The sequence below is a fragment of the Natrix helvetica genome (genome assembly GCF_964273705.1).
Source record: "Natrix helvetica genome assembly, chromosome: 4".
NCBI lineage: Eukaryota > Metazoa > Chordata > Lepidosauria > Squamata > Natricidae > Natrix > Natrix helvetica.
This window is the reverse complement of record NC_138550.1, coordinates 17749727-17773893: the sequence shown is the minus strand read 5'-3', so window position 1 is coordinate 17773893 and position 24167 is coordinate 17749727. Positions and strand designations below refer to the sequence as shown.

General features: G+C 40.0%; 1 protein-coding gene across 13 annotated transcripts in view; it reads right to left on the bottom strand.

The window, feature by feature from the left end:
• The window catches only part of GRIA4 (glutamate ionotropic receptor AMPA type subunit 4), a 313150-nt gene that overhangs the window by 5001 nt on the left and 283982 nt on the right, over window positions 1-24167 (bottom strand). For 2 of the 13 annotated variants that reach the window (XM_081953278.1, XM_081953268.1), the window contains 2 exons: window positions 9748-9862; window positions 7492-7707 (listed from right to left, as the gene is read on the bottom strand). In XM_081953278.1, coding sequence (XP_081809404.1) covers window positions 7492-7707; window positions 9748-9862 — 331 coding nt within the window. Of the gene's footprint in view, window positions 1-6077; window positions 6156-7436; window positions 7708-9747; window positions 9863-12829; window positions 13082-24167 lie in introns of those variants that run through there. The other 11 variants (XM_081953273.1, XM_081953275.1, XM_081953272.1 and 8 more) reach the window with 9 other exon arrangements.

The window sequence follows — 24167 nt, the reverse complement described above, 5'->3', positions numbered from 1 at the left end:
CCAAGGTTGGAGACCCCTGACTTAAAAAGCGCCGTTACAATCCCTTTCCTCATTTATTTTTAAGGTTAAACATTACTGTTTTTCCTTTTAGTGTTTAGTTTCCAGGCCCCTGTTCATTCTTACTTTCATTCTTTGTGTTTTTCTGAATGTTTCCTTCTTAGAAAGTGGTGCTCAGAACTGAGTAGAGAATTTGATGTAAAGTAGGGGTGACAAATTTGCGGCCTGCAGGCTAGATGAATCACGCACTGGCCACGCCCATTTGTTTTAGCAATGGTGGGGAAGTCGTGATACATCACGTGACAACGTGATGCAGTGAATTTGACACACCTGATGTAAAGTCTGACTAAAAAGGTAAAGGTTCCCCTCGCATATATGTACTAGTAGTTCCTGACTCTAGGGGGCAGTACTCATCTCCATTTCAAAGCCGAAGAGCCAACGCTGTCCGAAGACATCTCCGTGGTCATGTGGCTGGCATGACTAAATGCCAAAGGGGCACGGAACGCTGTTACCTTCCCACCAAATGTGGTTCCTATTTTTCTACTTGCATTTTTACATGCTTTCGAATTGCTAGGTTGGCAGAAGCTGGGACAAGTAACGGGAGCTCACTCCGTTACACGGCACTAGGGATTCGAACCACCGAATTGCCGACCTTTCTGACCGACAATCTCAGCATCTCAGCCACTGAGCCACCGCGTCCCCAGAAAAGTCTGACTAAGGTGTAATAAGTAAGAAATTTCCTCCCTGTAACTTAGAAATTATACTTCTATTGATGCAACCTAAACTTATTTTTGCACTTTTTGTGTCAACTCTAAGGTCTTTTCCATGCATACAGTTATCAAGCCAAGTGTCCCCATTTGATAATTTTTTTTCTAACTTCTCAACCTTGATAACTTTAAGATGTGTAGACTTCAATTCCCAGAATTCCCCAATCAGTATGCAGACGGAGAATTTCTGGGTGTTGAATTCCACACGTGAAAGTTGCCAAAAGTTGAGGAAACTACTCTAAGTGAAGTGAGGCACTTTGCACTTGTCCCTATTCTGCTTCTTCTTGTTATTTTCAACCCATTTCTTTAATTAGGATAATTTTGTTTCTGTTTTCTATCATACTAGTTTATTCCATTTACTGTTCTGTATCAGGCACCACAATAACATGGGCCATCCCTGAACCTATTTATGTTGCGAATATACAGCTGCCAATAATACAGGTAGTCCTCAATTTATGGCTGGTTGTTTAGCAATTGTTCAAAGTCCTGATGGACCTACTTGGGGGTGCTTACAACCAGATTCAAAGATCCTATGGTCAGCTTCCCTCCAATCATGTGACCACATTTTAGTCCACTCAGTGGATTAAGCTGCATTCACAGCCATTTGCAGCATCCCACAGTCAAACGGCCACATTTTACACTGGTTTTGCTGAAAACTATTATTTACTTGCACTTTGCAGCAAAATCTCGCCCATTGTAAACTATTGGTTCATTTAATCATGGCATTAACTTAATGACCACATATTCACTTAGCGACCATGGTAATTAGCTGAACATCTGCTGTAAAAAAAAGATGATAAAAAGCCAGTTGGTCACATAACTGGCCCATTTATGACTATCATTAGTTAGGTCTGTGACTATTATAGTCGCAACTCAAGGACTACCTGTATCCCGATAGGTATTGTCTCCATCATTCTTAATTTGAAATCAGAGCTTCAACTACTGATAAATTAGGAAAATAGTTGGAGCTGAGTCTGCAATAGTGGTTTAGAATGAAGCTGTACAGCATAGGAATCACAGGGCTATCAGCAAAACAGCAGCTGTATGCTTAGTTAGAGCCCTGGTGGTGTAGTGATTAGAGTGTAGTACTCTATTTATGCAGGCTACTTCTGCTGACTGCTGATTGCCAGCAGTTTGGCAGTTCAAGTCCCACCAGCTCAAGGTTGACTCAGACTTCCATCCTTCCAAGGTTGGTAAAATGGGGACCCAGATAGTTGGAGGCAATATGCTGACTTTGTAAACCGCTTAGAGAAGGCAGTAAAAGCACTGTGAAATGGTATATAAGTCTAAGTGCTATTGCTATAAGTTACAGTTCTAATTTGATAATGGGCAATACAATTCACTTTTTGTCCTAATGCCATCATTTTTTTCCCTCACTACTTCCCCCCTCATGACTGTCTTCCACTGATAATTCGCTAGCATCATAGCCCTGAATCATAATGCTAGTTTTTTTTTAATACCCGGTGGCAACTCCTTGCTTTTTAAAATGCACATGAACTAATGCTGATTATTTTGTACTTTTAAAAAAATCTTTACCGGTTCAATTTGAACAGGAAAAAACAAAAGCAAAGGAGCTCTGACCTCCCCCCCCCCCTCTTTCTCTTTCTTTCTAAAGTCATGAAAATATTGGACACATTTTCATGAGTGGGGAATTCTATTCCTTGCTTGGTTCCAAGATGGCAAAAGGCAGGGGTGGGCTGCTATGGGTTCGCCCAGCTTCAGGAGAACCCATAGCTAACATTATGGCTGGTTCGGAGAATCTCCAAATCACACCTCTGGCTGGCCCTGCCCAGCCCCTTCCACCTTGCATGCAAGGTAAGTATAGGGCCCACGCAGTGGCTCGGGAAGAGGGAAAAACGGGCTTCCTGGAAGACCTCCAGAGCCCGGGGGAGGCAGTTTTCACCCTTCCAGAGGCTCGAGGAAAGCCTCTGGAGCTTGGGGAAGGTGAAAATGCCCCCCCCTGCACCATGGTACAAGAGGCCAACTAGGCCACACCCACCATGGCCATGTCCACCCAGCAACTGGGCAGAGAACCCATTGCTGAAATTTTTGAAGCCCACCCCTGGCTAAAGGTGTTTTTCCTAAAGACACATGCAATTTCTCAGATTTTTTTTCTTGAACATGTTCACTTCTCTTCCAAGAAGCAAAATGTTTTCAAGGAAAAAAACAAACAAGTAAGTACAGTTGCTTTTTGGAAAAGTACCCTTGAGACAACCTGGATCTGGATGATGGAGAATCTCCATAGATTGATGGATGGCTAAAGGGTATGTGGCTTTCTTGCAGACCCAACTGCAGTTTTCCTGGCTTTCCATATTACATGAATCATATTACTTGATATATTCTTTTATTTTATTTAGACCACTTCTAGAACTGCCCATCTTGCCAGCGCAACTCTGAGTGGCTGTTTATTCCCAAAGAAAGATCAGGAGGGATCTTAGATTCCCAAGATCCTATTTGCTTTTTCAGATCAGTGTGGGCAGCTAGAGAGGCTGCAGACTGGGAAAGGAAAACAAGCAACAGTATATCAGTACTATGAACATTGAATTCCACATGTCTTCTCCAACATGGCATTCTCCAAAGGCTCTCTGCAAATTACGGGCATTGGGAGGCAAAAACCTCCAGAGGATGCCAGCTTGAAGAAGGCATTGGAAGCGCCTCTTTAGATCCCAGCCAAAATCTACAATGGTTAGCCAATAGAAAGATTTAAAATATTATGGAAACAATGAAGTGCTTAGAGGAACAAAATACCCAAGTCCTTCGTGCGATAATAATTAAGAGAGGAGTCACATCTGAATTCAAATGGGGAGACATCCCATGCTTAGCCTGGCATGCAAATGTTGTGGCTGGCTGTGGTTGCAGGAAATGTTTGCTTTCTTGAAGAGATAGCATGATGGCGGGATGATCCAATAAAAACAAGGCACCGTTTCCCCCACTTTGGAATCCAAAAGGTCAGGATTGCACAGAGATTGCAAAATGGATGAGACGTTGTGTGGATGGAATTATGAAAATCGGAACAAATGTGTGCTTTTTTCCATACTACTAGTTATGGCAGCAACAACTACAGGACTCTTAAGTCCTATGTAGGTCGCGGGTATCACTGTGTGTGCAAAGCCTCGCCCAGAGAAGGAAAGAAGCAAGTCAAATGTGGTGGGAGAAGGTAAGGTGATTGAGTTGAGGGCAATTAAAGTAATGAGATCAACTTGAAAAAAGTAAGGGAGGTGATTCCAGTACAGTTCAGATTGTACTTCCTTTGCTAGCAATTTATCAAAAATCGCCATGCCTTCAAGAGTAACTTTAATCGTAATTTAAAGTTAAGATGTTTAGTCTAGACACATCTACATGTGATAGATGATGTCAACCCTGAAGCGAACCTGGCTGAGATCATCTTTGTGGCTTCAGGGTTTCCACAAGGCAGAAGAGGAGACAGAGAGGGGGAAATAGTTAACTGGGGCTTTCCAGTCAAAACAAAAAGTTTTTCCTTGGGAACCAAGGTCACTCCAACAGGTGGCTGGGAGAAGAGAAGAGAAGTAACCAAGCAACCGGCCAGCATCTTTATTGAACAATGTGACTGAAGACTTGGGGGAAGGAGAAAACTTCCACTTTTTAAATAGGTGAAAACCGTGGGAAGTCGGTTTCCCCCAGTTATGCTAATATGATATATCCAATAAACTATTCTTTGAAGAATCTACCTGCCTCGGTGTTCTATTTTCAATGAGTGCATTACTTGGAATGCTGACAGATGAGTGACTGGGTCTTCCTCACCTCTCCCACACATTATTTCACAAGGAGAAAGGCATAAATAGAACACATGAGAAGGGGGAAAAAAGATATGGCCACACAGGGTCGTACCCTGCGCATGTATTAGCTTGCCAATATCATAACTGAAGCTGATTAAAATTCCAGTGGTTCAGACAGTTTTAATTGGCATCTAACATCAGTTGCTTTTGAAACAGCTTCTTGAAGGCTCAGCTCTCTGGAGAAGCTGCTTCTTTTGGAGATAAGCCATGAAGTTAGAGAATGCAAATCACGATGCAGCTCAATGGGCATAGCTTCCCAAGCCATGTGAAATACGTTCTTGTCTGAATAGCCAATGTTTTCCTTTTGATTTATATTCAAACTTGCAATTGTAAGAGTAAAATGACATAAGGTGGGCATCTTATTATCTGAAGGCTTGCACTAAAAATACCTGTAGAAACAACAGTGCCAGAGACGGTCAAACAGCTGCAGTATGAAACTGAGTTTTTGTGCCTGAATGTCCTTTGCAATACTATTATGAACAATCCTGAAGCACATTTGCTGATTGTGTGTGCCTGACTGCTACCTTACAATCAATCCTAGACTCTCAGGGTGATTGATTGCGCATTTGTGCAAAACGAAGTTACGCAAGTATTTCTTTCTTTTTTTTAGCACTAATGAAGGCCTGCAAGTTCTGTCTCCAATTTGTAAAACATTGCTTTTAAAATCAGGAATAGAATAGAATAACAGAGTTGGAAGGGATCTTGGAGGTCTTCTAGTCCAACCCACTGCTTAGGCAGGAAACCCTACACCATTTCAGACAAATGGTTAGCCAATCCCTTCTTAAAAACTTCCAGTGTTGGGGCATTCACAACCTCTGGAGGCAAGCTGTTCCACTGATTAATTGTTCTAACTCTCAGGAGATTTCTCCTTAGTTCTAAGTTGCTTCTCTCCTTGATTAGTTTCCACCCATTGCTTCTTGTCCTGCCCTCAGGTACTTTGGAGAATAGCTAGATTCCTTCTTCTTTGTGGCAAGCCCTGAGATATTGGAACACTGCTATCTTACTTTATTACGCCATCTAGAATATCCTGCTTTTTCTATCCACCTAGATCCATATGCATCCTTTCTGAACTCCAACAACACCAAAATGACAAAACACACATCACAATGTAACCTCTGTCTTTCTGTACGTACACATGCAAAAGTACACATATAACGGCTGGTGCTCACAGGGCCATGACACAATGATGCATGTTTTGTCACTTGCCCCCTTCCTGCAGATGCCCATGGCTACCGTTCTCCAACCCAAGAGGGCGAATTAGTGCACATACAGTCATGTTCATGTCTACTGAGATGTGAGTTCTATTCAGTTCAGATGGGGCCAATAGAGAAGTATGCCAAGAATCTGGGCCATCATTTTATGTTGCAATTCTCACAGGTTTCCGGAATGAATCAATGACATGGAACCACAATGGAGGTGGGTATGGGTGGGAAGGGACCAGCAAGTGAGAAGAGATAAATTGATGCTTCTTTGCCATGAGTGAAGTCTGCAGCTTCGCTTGTCGTCTACACCTAACCTGTACTGAGGAGATTTGCAGTGGCATTCAGAACTGCAGGTGACGCTCCTGGTCAACGAAGCACAGCCAACTTGAGCTCTACGGAGCAAAGGCAGGGTATAAATGCAATAGACTTAACTAATAGTCAAATCCTATGCAAATTTACTCAGAAGTCAGTCACCTTAAATAAGAACATATCAGAATATAAAGCTCTTCTAGTTCAGAGCAATGGTCCATCTAGTCCAGCATCCTATTCCTACTATAGCTAGGATTGGCCTCTAGAAATGATGTTTCTAGGGCTTGTGATCAGAAGGTTGTATAGAACATAATGGGTAATAGACTTATAGGCTGGATTCAAACATCACACCCATCCAGGCTATGGTTCATTTTGGGCTTCGCATATGAGAACCCATCCATGATGGCTTAATGTTAATTGTGAGTGAGGTAATTAAGGTTGGTTCAAACAACCCTGGCTAAAGAACCAGGCTTACTGTTATGTGTGATCCTGTATTATATGCAATACTCTTTTAAAGCCATCTGAGATAAAGGCTGTCATTATCGAAAGGGAAGGAATGTAAAAACCCTAAGTTTAGCCCTTGCATCTCCAGGTAGGTAGAAACTGTCTGGGATTTATTGACAGTACTGGGCTAGATGGACTAATTCCAAAGTAAGTATGCATAGGATTTCAACCTAATTATCGACATCAACTCTTGGAATGAGATTTCTTCACTCTAGCTTCCTCCAGAGGATATTACAATTCTAGAGATGCCAGCCAGCATTCTTTAATGGGATGAAAAGGTGTGGATTTCTTAGGTCAGTACATTTAGGGGCTTGCAAATGGGGAAGAACTGATCTATGCTACAGATCCCACAGGGAGCTGCAAAAGGCAGAAGAAACCAATGTTCTCAAGTCAAGTCCTCTAATACTGAGGCTTTCATAGACAAAACCAAGAGCAATTAGAACAAAAGTTGCAAGCCCACCCCCTTGCCCAAGGAACATGTCTAGTACCTTGCTTCAACTTTTTCCTTTCTCTACAAAGCTCTGTATTCTCACCACAAAATCCAATCTGTCTGAGAGCAGAAAAATGTCCCTTGTTTTTATAAAAGGAAAATAAAACAGTGTGTCACCTCTGTCTATCTATATATATATACACACATACAAAAGATACATATACATATATACATATATAGATGCATTTAACAAATCCTTGCAATGCAGATGTCTATTAGCAACATATATATGTATAGACTAAACATCTGCAGCCAAATTAACCAAGTTTCCCCACTCCTCCCCAAAAAGAGGAAGCTCTATTGAGAAGCAAGCAGGAATCACCACTGAACACACAACAATGCATGACAAAATGATGCATCACCCACTCACTGTAGTAGGGCCCTAAGTCCTACCCCTAAATTTTAACACTCTCGATTCCATATACGTTGTAACCTTCTCTATAAGTTGCTAAATTCTGGGCATTCTGCGAGGAAGTTGGATTAAAAGTCTGTGCACTCTTTGCCACCTTCATTCTCTTCGCCTCGGCCCTGGATTTGTAACAGAATTCTATCAAAGCCACCAGCATGGCCAACCCCAGGCCGCCAACCAGAATGTAGAAGACGCCCGCAACGTTGCTGAGACTCAGAGCGCTGGTCTTGTCCTGGGGAAACAGAAGGGAGAGCGTTACATTTCAGGAACAAATAGCTGGAAGCACAAAACAAAACAGCAGTCTACAAAAATAGGAGGGACAGAAAGTGGTCTAGGAACAGCTTCATTTACATAAACAGTAGAATTTAACCAAGTACGTGCCAAACTAACAGAGACCTTTCAAATTATTGAAGGTACATCCTAAAACACACAGACATGTAAACCCATTTTGAAAAAAAAAACAAATTGCAAAAGTTGACATATGCTTAACCAACCCTTTGCAACAGGAGTACCCTTAGCTACTGTGTGAGTAACGGGTGAAATAGTTTTAGGCAATTAAATGCAGTAGCCTTCAAACATAGCTGGCTTATGTCTCATTGTGGCTTAGATTATGAGCTTCTTCTTTTTAAAAAAAAAAAAACTAATGAGCTTATTGATCTATGCATTTTCCTTTTCCTTAGATGCCCAATGTCGTAAGAGATAACAAAACATCTGAGAAGTTTTCCAAATACTTGTCAAGTATAATTTTTAATGAATATTACTTGCAGTGTGTTTTCTAAACTCAGCAAAAATGCATTTTCTATTAAAGCTAATATTTTGGGCACAAAGAATCTTTTTCTTCAACTGCTACTCTCTAATGTCCTACTGTGCTGTTACGGCACTCTTTCCAATGAGTGAGTTGCAATCTGGTTTACACTGAAAGTCAGGAATGCCATAAAACATTAGTAACATTCCTTGGATCACTAGATAAACAGTGGGAAACTTCAGAATATCGGTTTTTTTCCCCATGATTGTGTTTTTTTTTTAAAAAAAGTGTAGAATGTTCTTTGTTTGGTGCTTCACAAGTATATCAGTTTTGAGTCTAAACATGGGTGTATTAGCTTTAGCGTAGTGTTAAAAGTATATATTTAGTCACTGTATTGCTTTCACATTGTGAACTGATATTGTTACAATTCGTTGTTCATTTTAGTATGGCTGGTATAGATATCAGGTATAGCAAAGTATAGCATTTTAAATGAGTGATTGTCTACCTTAATTCTTTGGGTTTGACACTATAGCGTGTATTGTTAATTAAGCAACTTAATAGATCTCGCTTTAACCAACAAGCAATATTTTATTACTTTAAAATGAGAGTAAGTGGACTGATCTTAATGATCTTTAAAGTCCGTTAGTATAATAATACAATGTAAAGTTACATTATTAAATGCAGTGTGTCTTATCTGAATTATAGATTGCAAAATTGATGAGATGACAGTGGCATTCATTTTGGATACATAACTTTATAATCTTAGATTTCCAAGTGTTACCCAAAAAAATAAATAAATAAGGGAAGCCTTCAATTTGCTTTAAAAAATGTGGGGAATTAATTTCTGAGCTACAGTATCAGTTGCACTAGAGCAGAGGTGTCAAACTGGCAGCCCGCTGGCCAGATGCGTCGCTCTTTGGCCACGCCCACATCCAGTTTAGCGAAGGGGGGGGAAAGGTGTGATGCGTCATGTGACAACGTGAGTTTGGCACCCCTGCTCTAGAGGAAGAGTCAGCTCCATAAAAAAGTTACAATGGAACTCCGGTACTGTGTAGTGAGAAAATGGCACATATTAAATAAGGATTATCTTCAGATCTCATAGAAATATTCCAAATCATTCGACGGGAACCATTCTGAACCTAAGCGTTCCATGTCTACAAATCCAGAATAAGGAACGATGTAGAAAACACTTTGGGCAAATTAAAATTGAAAGGATTTATTATTGATGGAAAAAGTTTTTGGTTATGTGTTCTCTTTCTCTCTGTGTGTGTTTGTGTGTGTGTGTGTTTGTGTATGTATATGAATGTGTGCTGTCTTGATGAATGTGGCTTTTGCATTTAAGTGGAGTTGGAACATGGATTAATTTACAGCAGTATTAATGGAATATAATTTTGTTTCACAAAAGCTGAGACAAAATTAACCTCTTCAATATGATGGTTCTTCCAATACCTGAACTTATTTCCATTTCTAAGTGACCAATAACTCCCTCGTGAACACAACAATAGGCCCCGAACTTCAGCGACTGACCTTACTTCCAGAATCCTTCGGTCCACATTCACCTTTATCGTACCACCATTTGTTTTTCAGCTTGTCTAAGACGCCTGCCTCACTGAGTTTCAAAACGGCAAGGTTTACAGGAGTTCTTCACGTGGGAAATAACATAAATAACATTATATATGTTATTTTATGTTATTCAAGCAATACTACATAGAATCGCATGGCAAAGTGATGGAGCACAGGCCACAGTGGCGGTTACACCATGTACAGAGAAGGCCTAGGGTCAGAGACAGCTAAACCAATGGGACCTGCTCCATCGCTTCAAGTAATGGGCGCGTCCTGCTGGGTGAAGTTTTTAAAAAGTTGTCTGCAATTACTATAAACCCAAAACTATTGGCTTCAATAATCCTTAATGCATGAAATGGATTGTCAGATAGTTTGAGAACTTTCCTGCTTTTGCTTCTTTTTTAAAAAAAATATAAATGGATGCCTAGCTATTAACCCCAAAAGAAGTCTACATCTAAATTGTCAGCTGAACAGTTTAAACTGCAAGCCAAAACAGACTATTGAATTCAATGGGATCTACAGCTGAGTAAAAGTGCTTAGACTCACAATATGTATTTATTGCAACAGTCTCAATTGTTATGTTTTTCAGAATCTAGGATATGTGGGATGGTTTGTACAGGACACCTAACCTGGTTACTATTTACTTTAATTTCTTACACTAGTAGCGTGTTTGGAATTTGATATTTCAGTAATTAAGCAGCCTTAAGCAATTGACAATATTTTTAAATGAGACTATGATTTGCTTCTGAATTGATTGTTTCCTGATTGATTATTTGTACCCTATGACTATCATTAAGAGTTGTACCTTATGAGTCTTGATGAACATATCTTGTCTTTTTATGTACACTGAGAGCATATGCACCAAAGACAAATTCCTTGTGTGTCCAATCACATTTGGCCAATAAAGAATTCTATTCTATTCTATTCTATTCTATTCTATTATTCCATTCCATTCCATCCCATCCCATCCTTCTTATTCTATTCTCTACTTCATATTCTATTCTATTCTATTCTATTCTATTCTATTCTATTCTATGACCACTAATGTCAGCAATTGTAATAATAGAATGTAAAGATCTGCTATTCAATCAAGTTTAAAAAAATCTGAATTATAAATGTACAAAGCTGTTGAAATGATACCAAGGAGAAGTGTATTCATGTGATATTCATATTGGGAATCATAACTATTTAATGTTAGATGTTCAAAGTGTTTTAAGGGACAGAGTTTCATCTTTAAAAGAAACTTTGGAAATCAAATGCTATTAATTCCTTTTTCTGAGTCTGCATAATACATTGAACCTTCTATGAACCAAATTGTGTTTAAAAATACCAACACAACACAACACACCCACAAAACCTAATCAAGGTTAATAGCTAATATTATCATGTCATAGATTGTATATCTGTTTTCACCTGACCTGGATCAACATATTATGCATAGCCTCAGAACAAAGACAGCAGGTGATATGTATGATATAACCTTTATCCCTTCCATACTTGCACTGTACAAGTGTTTTAAGAGTGGAGCCTGCACTGTGATGTCACAGTACACAGTTTGTCATCATTGTGGTTAGCTGCTGATGCCTTTGATGATATATGAACACAGTCAACCATCTTTAAGTAAACCCACCAGCCATTAAGTTAACTGAATGAAGAGGGCATAGTGCAGATTAGCCTTATCCACTTCTGAAGTAATTGACTTCATGAGGTGTTTCTGAATAATGTCTTACAAAAGGAAGTATCAGCTACATAACTATAACACTGCTGACTGTCTTTTCTTGTACTCAACAGGAGAACATTTTGACTTGATGAAATGAATCATACAATCTGTAGTATGCGTCAACTATAGCACTCAAGAGGATAACTTGAATTGTGGAATTCTTGGTGTTCTCTGGGCTTGCAGAAGTTTCATTACCTTTCTAGATAACATTATCAGAGTGAGGGAGTGCAGGGTTACTACAGGTAGTCCTTGTTTAATAATCACCTGTTCACTGACTATTCAAACTTGCAACGGTGCTGAATGAGTGGTACTTACAACTGGTCTTTATACTTACAGCCCTCATAGCATCCCCATGGTCACATGATCTGAATGCTTAATGTCCCACTCATGACTACAACATCTCAGTGTCTTATGGTCATGTGATTGCCATTTGGGATCTCCTTTGCCAGCTTCCTATAAACAAAGTCAATGGGGAAACTTGCAGAAAACAGCAAAAGGCAGCCACGTGGCTACCTGTTGCCTGTTTATATATAGTAGCTTCTCCTACCAGTTTTGATAGGGGTGTACTATAAATAAAAAGATTGCAAACCCCACACTCATGAACACGGATGGTGTTATCGAGTTGTGTAATGAAATGTCTGCAAGCAAACAACCAGCTCAGAGGACATCAAGAGGTCCACAGCGCAACCTTGAGTTACAGATATTCTCTTCTGTTGACACAACCAAATAGTAGAGTAGGATTATCCTTCTCAACTTTCTTTTTTTAAGAAACTCCAATAGGCCCACTTTCAAACCAGCAGTCTGGAAATCTGTCCTAATGAAGAATTATGCTAGGACAAGAAAAATACTTGATAAAAGATGCAGGATGAAAAGGATTTATTTCCTTTAAGGAATTAGGGGTGAGATTAAACCTATATAGCCCTTAAACATAGCACTAATTATTTGCACCTATGCCACATGTTAACTTATCAGCATTTCTCTATCTTCTGGTTCAGGAAACTTAATTTGGAGATAGATATTATTCCTGAATGGTTCACTTGTTTTATTCTAAAAAAAGTGAATTTCTTGAGCAATTGCCAAAATGATAAGAAAAACTCCAATTTGGACTTCAAGACAAGCCAGCTGCCCTTGGTCAAAAAAGAAATCTGATTAGGATGCAAATATTTTTGCTTTGACAGTAATTGCATACATCTGGATGTTGGTTGGCAATGTATTCACAGTGCCGCAGGACACCGTTGGGTTTGGCGAGCAGGAAGGAGAGACCACAGCAGACGCGCCGATTACTCAACAGTTCTGTTTACCCGCTTTGGTGACATTGAGGCTAACCTTGGAGTCACCTCCCCCGCTGCCACATTCTCCTTTGTCGTACCACCATTTGTTTTTCAATTTGTCCAAGAGGCCTTGTTCATTCAGTTTTAAAACTGCCAGGTTAACAGCATTTCTTGAAACGATAAAACATATCTTGTAAGAAACTGCATAGCTGTTAAAGATGTTAGAAGAAATGAGGATTTTTTTTTTAAAAAAATAAGCTTTTATCTATGCACTAAATAAACCTCTCATTCGTATGCCACAAGATTCCTGTAAAAAAAAAAAGAGAGAGAGAGAGAGAAAGCAAATTTGTGGAGGGGAATATGCATTCCGGGCACTTAATTTAAAAAAAAAAAAACCTTGACGGTTTAGCACTCTAACAAATCTATTTGATCATGTTTTTCCAATATGGTAATGAACTCAAGAACAAATATCCACTTTTGAAAATACACACACACACATTCAATATTTAATCGGAATGTGTGTTTGTGTGTAAGAAAAGGTCAAAGGATCTTCTCTGATGCGATCTGGGTGTCTTTTCAATATCTTAGGAAGTAGTTAAGAGGCTTTATTGTTACCAACGACATTAAACTCGTTAAATTCCATCCAACTGGAATTGCCTGCTTTTGTATCAGCAATCGAGTTTATTTTATTTTATTGTATCCAGGCATATGCATCCTATCTATTGCTAAAATTTCATAGGAGGCAAATATCTGGGGAGTTTTATATCATCGCTTCCAGTGCGAAAAAAAGTTTAAGCATTCACATCGCTCAATGTGACTTAAAATAGGTTTAATTTTGTATGAATTAATGAACAAGAGAGTTAAACTACTTATTATTACATTCTGTTATGGAACATTTGTCTAGTGTTTTCCATTAGGAATTCTATCCCAGAATTCTCAGCCGGCGTGGCTGTTTCCAACCCAGCTTCATCTTTAAGGGAAGAATGACGAACCAGGAGAAGATGCTGGGGCAGGCTGAAGGTGAGCAGAACTATAGAGAGTCTGGAAAATCTAGCCCTAAGGTTTCCAGCTTTGTCCCTTTTTAGGGGCTGCACTCTACTGCCAAGGAATTCTGAGATTTTATAACCCATTTTATAATCCATTTAGGAATATCAGAGCGGGGAAACATGAGGTAAATAAAGTACAAATCAACAGCAATGATTGGGGAAAGTTCGGAAATGAACTTCCGGTTGGCCTGTTGCAGGGGTGGGTTCCTGCCAGTTCTAACCTCTTCTATAGAACCGGTTCCAGCTCCCTCCCCCCACCTGTCTGCACCACGCTTGCCCCGCTTGCCGCTCACTGATTGGCTGGCTCACCAATCGCCCCGCCCGCCTTTAAGAGTCCTATCTAAACCTTAAAGTCTTAAAGCTATCAAGTTTGAACATCCCTGGGTTTATTTTTCTAAAGGGTTAGGGGTGCAAGGTTCTTGTAACTTGACAGCTTTAAGACTTGTATACCAGAGTTCCTGAGCTAACATGGCTGGAGGAGGAATTCTGGGAGTTGAAGTCCACAACTCTTAAAGCTGTCAAGTTTGAACACCCCTGGGTTTTTTCCCCTAAAGGGTTAGGGGTGCAAGGGTCTTGTAACTTGACAGCTTTAAGACTTGCGTGCTTCAAATGCCTCTGAAGTCACAGAACTGCCAAGCCACTCCCACTCGGTCAAATGGCTGGCAAGCCACTCCCACCCAGTCACATGGCCGGCAAGCCACTCCCATAAAGCAGGCCACACCTACAGAAGAGGTTCAAAAAATTTTTGAAACCCACCACTGGCCTGTTGGGCTATTTTATGCCCTCCCCAGGCTTCAGGAAAGCCTCCGGAGCCTGGGGAGGCCAAAAAACTGGCCCAGCAGGCCAACCGGAATTTTGGAAATGATCCATTTCCAGCTTCTAAAGGACCTCGGGGGCGGGGGGGCGGGTAGAGGCCGTTTTTGCCCTCCCCAGGTTTTAGGGAAGCCTCCGGGGAGGGTTGCGCTCAGATGTGCAGGTGGGTGGGGCACATTCCATTGTGGGTGTGGACATGCACACATGTGCGATAGCACACACACAAACACAATTTTGGCACGTTTTTACAAAAAAGGTTCACCATCACTGTCCTAGGGAAAGATGGTTATCGAAAAGTTTATTTCCCAGACACCGGGATTATATTATCATATATGGTGGACATGTGCAGAGGCAAAAAAGTATTGGGCAAAAATTCATATGTGGTTGGAGAAGATGACACAGTAACATATTGTTTTAAAACCAGAGTTGTTTTTGTTGGGTATTTTATCAGAGAAATATAGTAAAGAGAATGTATATTTGATTATTCACGTAATAACTGCATCTAGAATTGTATTTGCACAAAATTGGAAAATAGAGAAAATTCCTTCAGAGGGAGAGGTAATTAAAAAATATTAGATTGTGCAGAAATGAATAGATTAACACTGGCAATTAAAGGGAAGGAAGAATTGAAGTATTACAAGATATGGGGGCATTTTTATCATTGGATAGAAAATGAACGTAGACAAAAAGAACCAGAAAGTTAAATGAATTGGGAAAGAAAACAGATTTATAGGGGAGGAGTTGAATGGAAAGGTAATTGAAATGCAAAGGTAAATGGAAAGATAAAGATATATTAAAAATTATAGTAAATGTTAAATATGATGACACAAAAAATTGTACCCAAATGATACACTGTTTGATTAATAATGTAAGACTTGTTATTTGGGGGGGGGGGACTTTATACAAAAGAAAAGTTTATTTCCCAAGAGAAAGAACTGGGCAACGGATTCAAAGTTGCATAGCTTTGGACATGTGAGAAAATAGTGACAACATACATTGTATTGAATTATCCACACTTTGAACTCTCAATAGGCCAGTTTGTAGGATGTTGTATTAATGATAACTTTGTTACTTAAGGAGAAAACCTTAGTTGAGCCTAGTTTCATCCAATGGGTCTGATTAAGGTATGTGATTCTAAGAGAAAGGATAAAGAGAAATACTAACATTGTTTATTTGGTTCTTTTCATCCCAGAATTCATTGCTTCTAAATGAAGTATGTTATGGATTCCAATGAAATGTTTTGATGGCAGTACTTTTAATTCGAACAACCTTCACTCAATCCTTCCAGTATTCCCACTGAAGTGCTACTTTGTGGTGGAAGTGTCAAATGTCAATTCTTTTATCTATTATGCTTAAAATAAACATCAACATCCCATTAAATATTGCTATATTTCTTCTTTTAAAAATCTAATCTAATTTGAATGGCATCCACAATCCCATCAGTACATACATAGATCAGTGGTCATAGAGAATAACGAACATTCTGCAAAAGAGAAGTCTTTCTTTTAAATTTAGTGATTTCCTTTTGTTAGGAATCTGAATTTTGCTTCCACTAATCCAAAACAGTATTTGTCAACCTTGGAAATATTCATATATGTGGACTTCAAGGCCCAGAATTTCCCAGCAACATGCAGTCTTAAAGTTGCAAAAGGTGAAAAACACTGTTCTAAGGGATGCTTAGAATGTAATGCAATGGAATGTTGAGTTAAGGTTAGAAATTTAGGTATAAATGTCATGAAATTCATTTGATGTCCTCTTACAGTCTGGCACCTTAAGAGGAATAATATAAAATCGGGGACATCCATGCTATGTAGCATCAAACATATAGAGCAGGGGTATCAAACTCAAGGCTGGTGGGCCACATCTGGGCTGCAGGGAGGTTAACTCTGGCCCGTGAGGCCACCCTGGACACAGCAAAGGATCAGCCTGTGGTGCCTCTGCCCATGAAAATGGAGCTTGAAGGCTACATTCTTACTGGCAGAGGGCTGCAGGAGGGAATTATGGCCGAAAACAGGGCCTGGGGTGGCCTCACATAATCCCCCCAGGCTCCGTTCTCACTGGCAGAGGTCTACAGGAGGCTGTTGCAGCCAAAAATGGCTGCAACAAGAGAAAGAGAGGTTGACCGCCCCCCCTTCTTTTTTGCTGGCAGATGACTAGCAAAACAAACTAAAAGCAAATCAAGCCAAATATGAGTGACATTGAGCTGGCAACACCCATCGCGGCCCCCCAAGGTCAAACACAACTCTGATGCAGCCTTCAATGACATGGAGTTTGACACCCCTGGTGTAGAATGAAAAGTAGGAAATGAATACATAATATTAAGTTGAGTTTATTCAAAATGCTAAATCTGAGTTGGCACTCCTAGGCCACCATGCCACCTCTTCAATGAACATATAATACTAATTTAGAATTGCTGTTGTCATCCATTAAATTACATCCTTAAAAGTACAGAGGGCCATGGAAAAAAAGAGTGAAGTGCCCAAGACCATTTTGAATCTATGTTAGCATTTGTATGGATTTTAAAATTGTTACTGATTCAGTTTTAAATCCATAGAAATGTGACATATACATGCAAAATGATTTCGACTCCATCTTATTATTTTGAATTATTGGACACTTATGTTTCCCCCCCCCCAAAGAAATCTGATAGTTATAGTATCAGATTTCTCAAAGAAATCTGATAGTTAGGTGTTGTGGCCCAGCAGGATCCGGTTGAGCTGCTGATGGACTCGGATAGCGAGGAACCATATGAGTCTGCCCTGGACGATGTGGAGGACCCTGTGCAGGGTTCAGACTCAGACTAGAGAGGCTGGTTGGCCACCAGGAGGCGCCTGAGGCATGGAGCAGTGGGGAGGATCAAAGGCAGTTTGTCCCTGATGCTAGATTGAGAAGGCCTGAGAAACGGAAGCAGCAACTCCGTAGGCAGACTCACAGAAGATGATTAAGCACAGGTGGTTGTGGATTGGCCCCTCCCAAGAGAGATTATAGGTGAGGTGTTGAGAGGGGACATTTTGCAGGAAACAACTGTTCAAATTAGTAGTTAAGAAAATCTATCTGTGTATTCTAGCCATGTCTGTTCGTTTGGACTCTCTGTGTTGCTTCATTTGGGTTGCTCTATTGAACGTGAGTTGTCTGGGCCCTCAGCCAAAGGATTCGTTATCTCAGTAATTAAACAGTGGCAAACAGCCAAGCCTGTGTTCTGGTTTATTCACAGGCGTGGGGGGCGGGGGGTCAGAACATTAGGGTATTTATAAAACAAGGTTGTTTTATATGACATAGAAGTTATTTCCTATAGTATTTTTGTTCTGGAACATTGATTAATTTGGTAAAATATTCCTATCCTTTTTTAATTGGTATATTAATCATTGAAAATTAAAAGGATAACAAATGTGGTTACTGCAAAATACTCTTTTAAGTCTTTTGGGATATTAGTCTGAAATATATTCTAAATTATCATTTATTAATAAGCAGGCAGTCCCTTGATTGGGGACTTCTACCAAAAATACCTTCACAGTGAATTTAATATTCTTTTTGGATATTGAAAAAGATTGCCAATTGAAAAATCAGCATACAATATAGTTTCTTGGATTTAACATCAACAAGTTACTGGATGCACCTATTGTATGGATAAACATTAACTCTGTTACTCAGGTAGTATACTTGGTGAGAGGATGTAAATTAGTTCTCCACACCCCTTTTGAAAAATTGATTTGTCATATTAAGATCTCTTCCTTTTAGAATTCTGGATGGAAAAATTATTTTCTGGATGCTGAATAAAAGGGACAGCAAAAGGAAATCAAAAGTGGGTAGAATTTTCAATTAAATCAGTTTCCTGAGTATTTTAGTGATGTACTGTATCAACTGATAATTGGAAACATTTGTGGGACATAGCAATTTCCCTTTGAATAAAACATGCATATTAAAAAAGCCATATTTAACAATTGGAAGAAAAAAGTTTTAATTTTTAAGAAATAATTTGCAAATGGCTTTTGACACTGGTAGTTATTTTTTTAAAAAAAAGGCTATTTATGAGAGGGTTATTTAGTAGCTGATTAGCTATATCCGTAAACATTTTCACAGCAAATAAAGGAAATAATGAAAATAAAAGGTAATGGAAAAATAAATGAGAATTTTAAGCATGTCTATCCTGCAATTAAGCTTAAACTGGTTAAACAATCTAACCACATTGCATTCCTTATTACATATAGCAGGCCATGTAAAAAACACATTCATTTCACACTGCTTTTAAATAGCTACGAAGTTGCAATTAAAGAGATAAAATAGATAAGTTGTGGCCATTTTTTTTCTTGGCCAACATTTAACATGGACTATATAGAAAGCCTTTTAAAAAAGTTTATAACAAAAACCATGCATTTGCTATTTTCTTCAAACGGAGATACCTTAAGTTTTTTTCCCCAGAAAGTTATAATCCTGCTTAACTGTATTTTGCACTCTAGAACATTGTTGCTCCACCTTAACATCTTTAAGACATATGGACTTCAACTCCTAGTATTTTCGGGCCAGTCGACTGACCAGGGAATTCTGGGACTTGTAATCCAAACATTTTATAGTTGTTGAGATTAAGAAACAGTGATCTAGAATCCATATTCATTCATCCTCCTTGCACAGAACCAATCAGAAAAGTCCTGTTTCCAATCCTGTTTCCTTGAATTGAAATGTTGGGGAAACTTCCATGTGGTTTTTCTCACTCAATGTAGCAGTAAAATAAACATGCTATCCTCATAATTCACCAATGCCTTATTGCCGTGATGGTGAACCTATGGCACCTGTGGCACAGGTGGCATCTAGAGCCCTCTCTGCAGGTACGCCAGACATCACCCCAGCCCAGCTCCATCACACATGTTTGTGTGCCTTCAGCTGATCTTTGGGTCTCTGCTGCGCATGCGTTGGAGGTGGGGCCTTCCCCAATCTCCGCAGGTCCCCCCACCCTCCAGCACGCCCTACCTTTCTAACTCCATTTCTGCTGCCTGCACCAACCTGGAAGCCAAAACACGGTGTGGTGGTGCCACGTGAGACACCCAACTCGTGCCCCGTTTTGGGCCTGGAAATCCTCCTGCACCAACCTGAAAGCCAAAGCAGGGCATGAGGGGGCACATGTGCGGGAACCGCTCACATTGCATTTTGGGGATCGGGGCAGGCGCACGCGCATTCAAGCGCACTTGCGTGCGCTTTGGGCACTCGGCACCAAAAAGGTTAACCGTCACTGCCTTTATTGCATTGCACTAGCAAAAGTTCACTGAGCTCTGTTTGACCAAGACTTTAGTAAGTAATCCGGAATTTCTTTTACTATCAGCAATGAACAATTTGGTTCCGGACAAGGTAGGTCAAATCCGTTAGCACTACATTTTCACAATCAAGCTTTAACCAGATTTCTAAATATAAATTTAGAAAGATCATTCAGTTACTAAGTAGAAATGTACAGGTAGTCCTTGACTTATGAATAGTCACTTATCAAATGTTCAAACTTATGCTGGAACCCCCCCCCCCAAAGCTACTTATGACACTGTTCCAAAGTTATGGCAGCTGCAGCATTCCAACAGTCATTTACCCCTAGGACCGATTGCAAGGATGCTGTCGTGTCCCCCCTACCTATCTCACCCCCATCCAACCAGTGGGTCCTCTTAAGTCTTTGGGTCGGCTTCTTTCCAGCTAGGTCTCCAGAGGCCATGGACCTGCTCTCAACCCAGACAACTCAGCCACTCAGGGGGAACCTCAGGCTGGCTGCAAAGGATACCGGTACATGTGAAGATGTTGCAACTTGCAGTATTCCACCTGGGCCTCAGCCAGTTACAGGGCCCAGAAGTGGCCCACTTACCTTTCTGTTTTTCTGCAGCTTCTGATAGAGGTGCCCAGAGGTGATGGGAGGCTTAGCTTTCCCACAAAGGCAGCTTCATGCCGTTCTGCAAGCAGGTGATTTTCTCACGATCTTTTGGAGTGTTTATTTTTTAGGAGGCTCCTCCCCAAGGTATCCCATACTCCACTTCATGACCAGCACCAGAGGTGGGTTTCTACCAGTTTGCACCGCTTTGGGTGAACCAGTAGTGGTAATTTGGCCTGGCTGGCCACACCCCCAAACTGGTCCCCTTGTCTCTGCTGCCGTCGCTGGCATGTTTTAAATTAGTTTTTATTAGCTTTGCACATGCGCAGAACAACTTACATTGAACTGTGCATGCATTCGCAGAGAACCGGTACCAACAACGGTAGGAACCCACCCCTGACTAGTGCAGTTGCTTAATAACTGCATCAGTGAGACCGGGACAGGAATCATTAAGAAGGTGATCACTTGTGGACCTTGTTTAATGACTAGGCCCCATTGCAGTCATAACTCAAGGATTACCTGTACAGCCACTCTAATCTTACACAACTTGGTCACAGAAGATGGAAAAATTCACTCCAATTATATAATCACACTGGCAAAAGTCAAGATCATTCTGTCTGTCCCTATTTCAAACCAGATATTATTAACTGAATCACACTCCAGCAGCGGGCAAACTATTCCCCTTGGTCTGGACAAATGAAAGTTGATCCCTTTTGTCTTGCCTCTTCAGTTTTAGCTATAGCACTTAGACATATATATATTGCTCCACAGTGCTTCACAGTCCTTTCTAAGCGGTTTATAGAGTAAGTATATTCCCCCCAACAATCTGGGTCCCAATTTTACCAAACTTGGAAGGATGGAAGTGTGAGTCAATCTTGAACTGGAGAGAATCGAATTGCTGGCAGTTGGCAGAATTAGCCTGCAATACTGTTTTCTAACCACTGCATCACCATAGCTGGAAAGACTTCTCCCAATGCAAGTAGAACAATGTCCAGTTACACGATCACCATTCAGGTACTGTGATAAGCACTAACAGGGAAGTACCCTAAGCAAATAAGTCATGTACCCAAACAGAAATCTTCTCAAGGTAGAGGAATTAAAACATGGCAGAAGCATTGATGGGAAAAAAGAGTTGGCTCAGCTTGAAGAAGCCATGATGAATTCAGCAGCTTTGTACTGTAGAATCAGAGAAGACAACCTCCTACAAGTTTGAGAAATACTAGGACAATAAATGCTCTTACTTAACTCTAAGAGGAGAGATTATTGTAGAAATAACCACATTATACACATAATGATTCAGAATCTGCCAAACATAAAAGGCTTTTGCTTACAGGTGGAGAAATAGTAATACTGAAAGTAGGCTGTAAATCATGAATAGCCTTATTGCCATCCAACCTTGTTTTAGCAAAAGCTGTATAAAGAGATAAAAGATTAGGGGGAAATCTAAAGAGCTGATGGTTTCTCTAAACTGTCTGGAAGCTACATAATTAGACTTCCGTGCTTGAAAAGAAAGTAAGAAACTTTCATTTATAAATCTCTGTTATGATTAAAGGGGGGAAATCATAAGAAGTTATGTCTGTTGACTAGTCTGATCATTTCCCAAGAACCCCTATAAGAGTCATTCTATATTTCTCTAATCCACGTGAAACATCTTCTACATGCCTAGAGTTGGTGGGACCTTTCAGACTGCTCATCTTCTGTTGACTCTGCTGTGGCCAGCATCCTGGCTCAATAGTAGTCACTAGGATCTTGGAGTCCTAATGACAATCACTTAAATATGAGCCAGCGGTGTGTGCTGCAGCTGCCAAAAAAGCCAACACAGTCCTAGGCTACATTAACAGAAGGATAGAGTCAAGATCACATGAAGTGTTAATACAACTTTTTATCATGCCTTGGTAAGGCCACACTTGGAATACTGCATCCAGTTTTGGCTGCCACAATATTAAATGTTGGGATTCTAGAAAGAGCGTAGAGAAAAGCAACAAAGATTATTAGGGGACTGAAGGCTAAAACATACAAAGAATAGTTGCAGGAATTTGGTAGCTCCAGTTTAATGAAAAGGACTAGAGTGACATGATAGCAGTGTTCCAATATCTGAGGGATTACCATGAAGAAAAGCATCTATTTGACAAAAAGCAATGGATGGAAATTAATCAAGGAGAGAATCAGCCTAAAACTGGAATTAAGGATAAATTTCCTGATAGAACAATTAATTAGTGGAACAACTTGCCTCCAGAAGTTGTAGAAGCTTGTAAAACTGGAGGTTCTAAAGAAGAGATTGGACAACTAATTGTCTGAGATAGTATAGACTTTCGTGCTTGAGCAGAGGGTTGGACTAGAAGACCTCCAAGATTCCTTCCAACTATCTTATTCTGTTATTAATGTTGCCACTACTCTTTTGGCCGCCTATTCCAGAGTTGTATGTCCACAATACTCTTGATCTAAGATACCATGTTGCTTATCGCTATATAGAAATATATACTCAATTACATAAAACATCATATTGGGGCCTAATAGGCTGGCATTATTGAATATTCCCCCAAACATCTGAAATTTGCAATTTCTGCTAACATCCTGTAATGGATAAATAATATACTTGAAACAGCACAATAGAATAAAAAGATTTTGAGTCACTTAACTCTTCACATTTTCACCCTTAGGACTGAAAGATACATTGCAATTCGTGCAAGTACAGTAATTGCCATAGATATAATTGCATTTTATACCTTCTGCCAAGAAGCAAACAGATTTTGTGCCATGGAATGAACACAGAAATTGCACCTGCTTTTATTCCTCTATGCATGTAAAGTGCTATTTCCTTTTTATATTTTGAGCATACAGGTAATTCTTGTTAAGTGAATCATACAGCAACTGTATGATGATGTTACGATGAATCCTAGGCTGTATTAACAGAGGGATCTTATCAAGATCACTAGCAGTGCTACTACCACTTTATAATGCCTTGATAATACTACACATGGAATACCGCATCCAATTTTGATCACCACAATATAGGAAAAATGTCGAGATTCTGGAAAGAGTGCAGAGAAGAGCAACAAAGATGAATGCCCCCCCCCCCGAAGACTAAAACATGAATAAGGTTGCAGGAATTTGGTAGATCTAATCTAGTGAAAAGAAGAACTAAGGGTGACATTTTAGCAGTACTCAATGTTTGACGCGCTGCCACAAAGAAGAGGGGGGTCAACCTATTTTCCAGAGCACCAGAAGGCAAGATAAGAAGCAATGAATGGAAACTGAACAAAGACAGAAGCAACCTAGAACTAAAAAGAAATTTCCTGACAGTAAGAACAATCAACCAATGGAACAGCTTGCCTTCAGAAGTAGTGGGTGCTCCAACAACAGAGGCTTTTAAGAAGAAATTGGACGGCCATTTGTCTAAAATAGTACACGGTCCCCTGCTTAAGCAGGGAGTTAGACTAGAAGACCTCCAAGGTCCCTTCCAACAGTGTTATTCTATATTGTGACAAAAAAATAACTTTGCAAACAATCCTCACATTTATGACCTTTGCAAGTCTGTAAAGCAAAATTGAAGTGACATCATAAGTACAATCTTAGTTTCACTTAGCAACCGCTTTGCTCAACAACTGAGTTGCTAGTTCCAATTGTGGTTGCTAAATAAGGACTACCTGTAAATCTAAATCATGTTTTGTATTGGCAATTATAAAAAATGTAAT